The 3,541-nt window shown below is 42.8% G+C and overlaps 1 protein-coding gene across 1 annotated transcript; it reads right to left on the bottom strand.

Annotated features, from left to right (window-relative positions):
* Positions 1-448: 448 nt before the first annotated feature.
* Positions 449-831, bottom strand: LOC142850936 (dolichyl-diphosphooligosaccharide--protein glycosyltransferase subunit 4-like). The gene has a single exon (XM_075974829.1). The coding sequence runs from the start codon at positions 791-793 to the stop codon at positions 680-682; it is 114 nt and encodes a 37-aa protein (XP_075830944.1). The 5' UTR covers positions 794-831; the 3' UTR covers positions 449-679.
* Positions 832-3,541: the final 2,710 nt, after the last annotated feature.

The following is a 3,541-nucleotide window of genomic DNA, read 5'->3' as shown; positions in this document are numbered from 1 at the left end:
CATGCCTTTAATCCCAGCACTCGGGAGGCAGAGGCAGGTTTTGGAGTAGTTAAAGGCATGCACTGCCCAGCTAATAGTTGTTTTCTAGAAGTACTTAGACCTTGAATAAATCATTATGGAAAACAGTGATTGTTTTCTGTCATCTATAGAGGTTTTTTTCTAGAGGTGTTTTACAGATTGTCTTATTTAGGGTTTCTATTGCTTGAACAAAGCACCATGACCAAAAATTCAAGTTGGCCAGAAAAGAATTTATTTGGTTTACACTTCAGCCTTTCTTTTCATCACTGAAGAAAGTCAGGACAAAAACTCAAACAGGGCAGGAATTTGGAAGCAGGAGCTGATGCAGAGGTCATGGAGGGAAGCTGCTTACTGGCTTGCTTCCCATGGCTTGCTCAGCCCAACTTCTTTTTTTTTTTAAATATATATCTATATTTTAGTATTGGGGGAGGGAATAGAAAAGAAAGCAGCCCCTATACTGGGCCCTATTCAGTGGCAGCTTCTTGTTCCATAGGGTTAAGGAAGACTTTGAGGAAATAAAAGTTGTTTGGAAAAACCCAAGTGTAATTGCTCTGTATGCTGTGATGGGTAGGAGAGATGCAGTGAAGTGTGAAGGCCCCGCACACCCTCCATCTTGCCTCAGACTGTGTCCTGGAACCCTGGGGCGGAGAAAACGCTACTTTCATTCCTGCTTTTTGAGATTGTTGACAGCCACATAGTGATAGAGAGCCACAAGCAAGAAAAGCGACACGCCCAGCATGTTGGCGAAGATGGAGAGCTGCGCGTCCGTGATCATCCTGACCAGCTCCACTGGGCTCCGATGCTACCGCTCGCTTTACAAGCTCCAGGTAGCTCAGCCCAACTTCTTATAGAAACCAGGACCAGCAGCCCCCGGATGGCACCACCCACCATGGGCTGGACCCTCCCCCGTTGACCACTAAATGAGAAACTGCCTTACCACCGGATCTCATTGGGGCATTTCATCAACTGAGGTTCCTTCCTCTGATGACCCTAGCTTGTGTCAAGTTGACACACAAAACCAACCAGTACACAGCCTTTGTATGACTTTGGTCACAAGATGGTCCTGGCACACCTGGAGTGGCTTGCATTAATGGGCACTGCACACATTACACAATAAGTACTAACATTGCAGAGGTATGATGCTTTCCTTTGGAAATCAAACAGATTAGATCAGGGCTTTGGAATGAGGAACTTGTTTTTACCCCTAAAACAACTTTGTGTAACAATTAATAAACAGGCCTTTGCACAGCACTTCGAGGTTCAATTCATAGGAACTTGCTCCCTGCTGCCAGAGAACCTGAATCATATTCTGGAGTGACCCTCTTTCTTCAACTGACCCTTGCAACACAGAATCCATCTATTTTAGGTCTCTGGGCTATTCCGGCCATTGAGGCTGTGTCACGCATGGGCTCTCTCTCACGGCATGGGACCAGTCTTTGGTGGGCCACTTCCACAAGTTCTGCACATCCATCGCCCCAGCACATCTTGCAGGCAGAATAGAATGTAGGCCAAAAGTTTTGTGGCTGGTTTGGTGTCCCAGTGCCACCACTGGAAGCCTTACCTTGTTACAGAAGTCCCGTACAGGCTCCATGTCCTCCATTACTAGGAATCCTCCTTTAGCGTCAGCCTCATGGATGCCTGGGAGTTTCTCCTGCCTAAGGTTTCCACATTGGCCCTCCAGTTTCTCCCTGTATCCCTCCCTGACAACCTGGTCCCTCCTGTTGCCATCTCAGCCTGCCCCAGTCCACCCACAAAATCTATTCTATTTCCCCTTCCCATGGAGATCCATGCATTCCCCCTTCGAGTCCTCCTTGTTACTCAGCCTCCCTGGGCCTTTGGATTACAGCATGGTTATCATTTATTTCACAGCTAATATCTACTTATAAGTGAGTACATACCATGTTTTTCTTTCTGGGTCTCGGTCACCTTACTCAGGATGATTTTTTTTTTCTAGTTCCATCTATTTGCCTGAAATTTCATGATGCCATTTTTTAATATTCATGGTGTGAATATAAATATACTACATTCTACTTATTCATGTCCCATGTTGAGGGACATCTGGGTTGTTTCCAGTCTCTGGCTATTATGAATAACAGTGCTATGAACATAGTTGAACAAGTATCTTTGTAGTAGGATGGAATATCTTTTGGGTATATGCCCAAGAGTGGTATAACTGGGTCTTGAGGTAGATCAATTCCCAGTTTTCTGAGGAACTGCCATATTGATTTAAAAAAGTAGCTGGACAAGTTTGCACTCCCACCAACAGTGGAGGAGTGTTTCCCTTGCTCCACATCCTCACCAGCAAAAGCTGTCACTTGTGTTTTTGTATGACCATTCTGACAGGTATAAGATAGAATCTCAAAGTAGTTTTGATTTTCATTTCCCCTATAGCTAAGCTAAGGGTGTTGAACATTTCTTTACGTGTTTCTCAGCCATTTGAGATTTCTCTATTGATAATCCTGTTTAGATACGTACGCCATTTTTTAATTGTATTATTTGGTTTGCTGATGTCTAGTTTCCTGAGCTCTTCACATGTTTTGGCTATTAGTCCTCTTTTGGATGTGGAGTAGGTGAAAATCTTTTCCCATTCTGTAGGCTGCCACTTCCTGTTGATGGTGTCCTTTGCCTTACAGAAGCTTTTCAGTGTCCTGGAGTCCCATTTATTATTTGTTGATCTTAGTACCTATACTATTGGTGGAAGGCTTTTAGATGGGTTCTGGGACCGGAACTCAGGTCCTCACACTTGTTCTTTCTTCAATGAGCCATCTCCCTAGCCTTTATATACATTAAATATATATGTTTTCAACGAGCCATCTCCTTAGCCTTTATATACATTAAATATATATGTTTTCAATGAGCCATCTCCCTAGCCTTTATATACATTAAATATATATGTTTTCAAAAAATATGTTTTGGAAAACTGATCAAAGGTGATATGAATTGGTTGGAAATGGCTTGTAAAAAAGGATGATTTCTTAAGGAGACAAGTGTATGTATTTATAATATGGCTATAAAGATAACAAATATAGTTTAAACTGTATTTTTAAATACTGGAATAATTTTATCATAAATATTTGGAATCAAAACTTGTGAGCAGTAAGGCCTGGTAGCAAATGCCTTTAATCCCAGCACTCATGAAGCAGAGGCGGGGGGGGCCTATGTGAATTTGAGGCCAGACTGGTCTACATATTGAGTTCTAGGCCAGACAGGGTTACATAGTGAGACTCTGTCTTGGATATTTAAAATATATAATATATATAAACTCAGTATCATCAGTTATGTCAGAATTTTCTAGGCATGGTGGTCAGTATTTGCTGCAACTCCTTTTGTAGGTCCTTTATCCAACACCTTGCTCTTTTTCTTCTCTTATCTAATTATCTGAAACTCTAGAGGAGTAGGCACCGCCCAATGAGGGTACGCGGCTGCCCGGGTCCTATGGTTGAGATCCAGAGACCTGGGTGTGACATCATCTTTAACAATAAAATGCTCCCTGGGTGAGCCAAGGCCTACATAAGAAATGCAG

Source organism: Microtus pennsylvanicus, chromosome 5 (assembly GCF_037038515.1).
Source record: "Microtus pennsylvanicus isolate mMicPen1 chromosome 5, mMicPen1.hap1, whole genome shotgun sequence".
NCBI classification, from domain to species: Eukaryota; Metazoa; Chordata; class Mammalia; order Rodentia; family Cricetidae; genus Microtus; species Microtus pennsylvanicus.
This window is presented reverse-complemented; position numbering and strand designations above follow the sequence as displayed.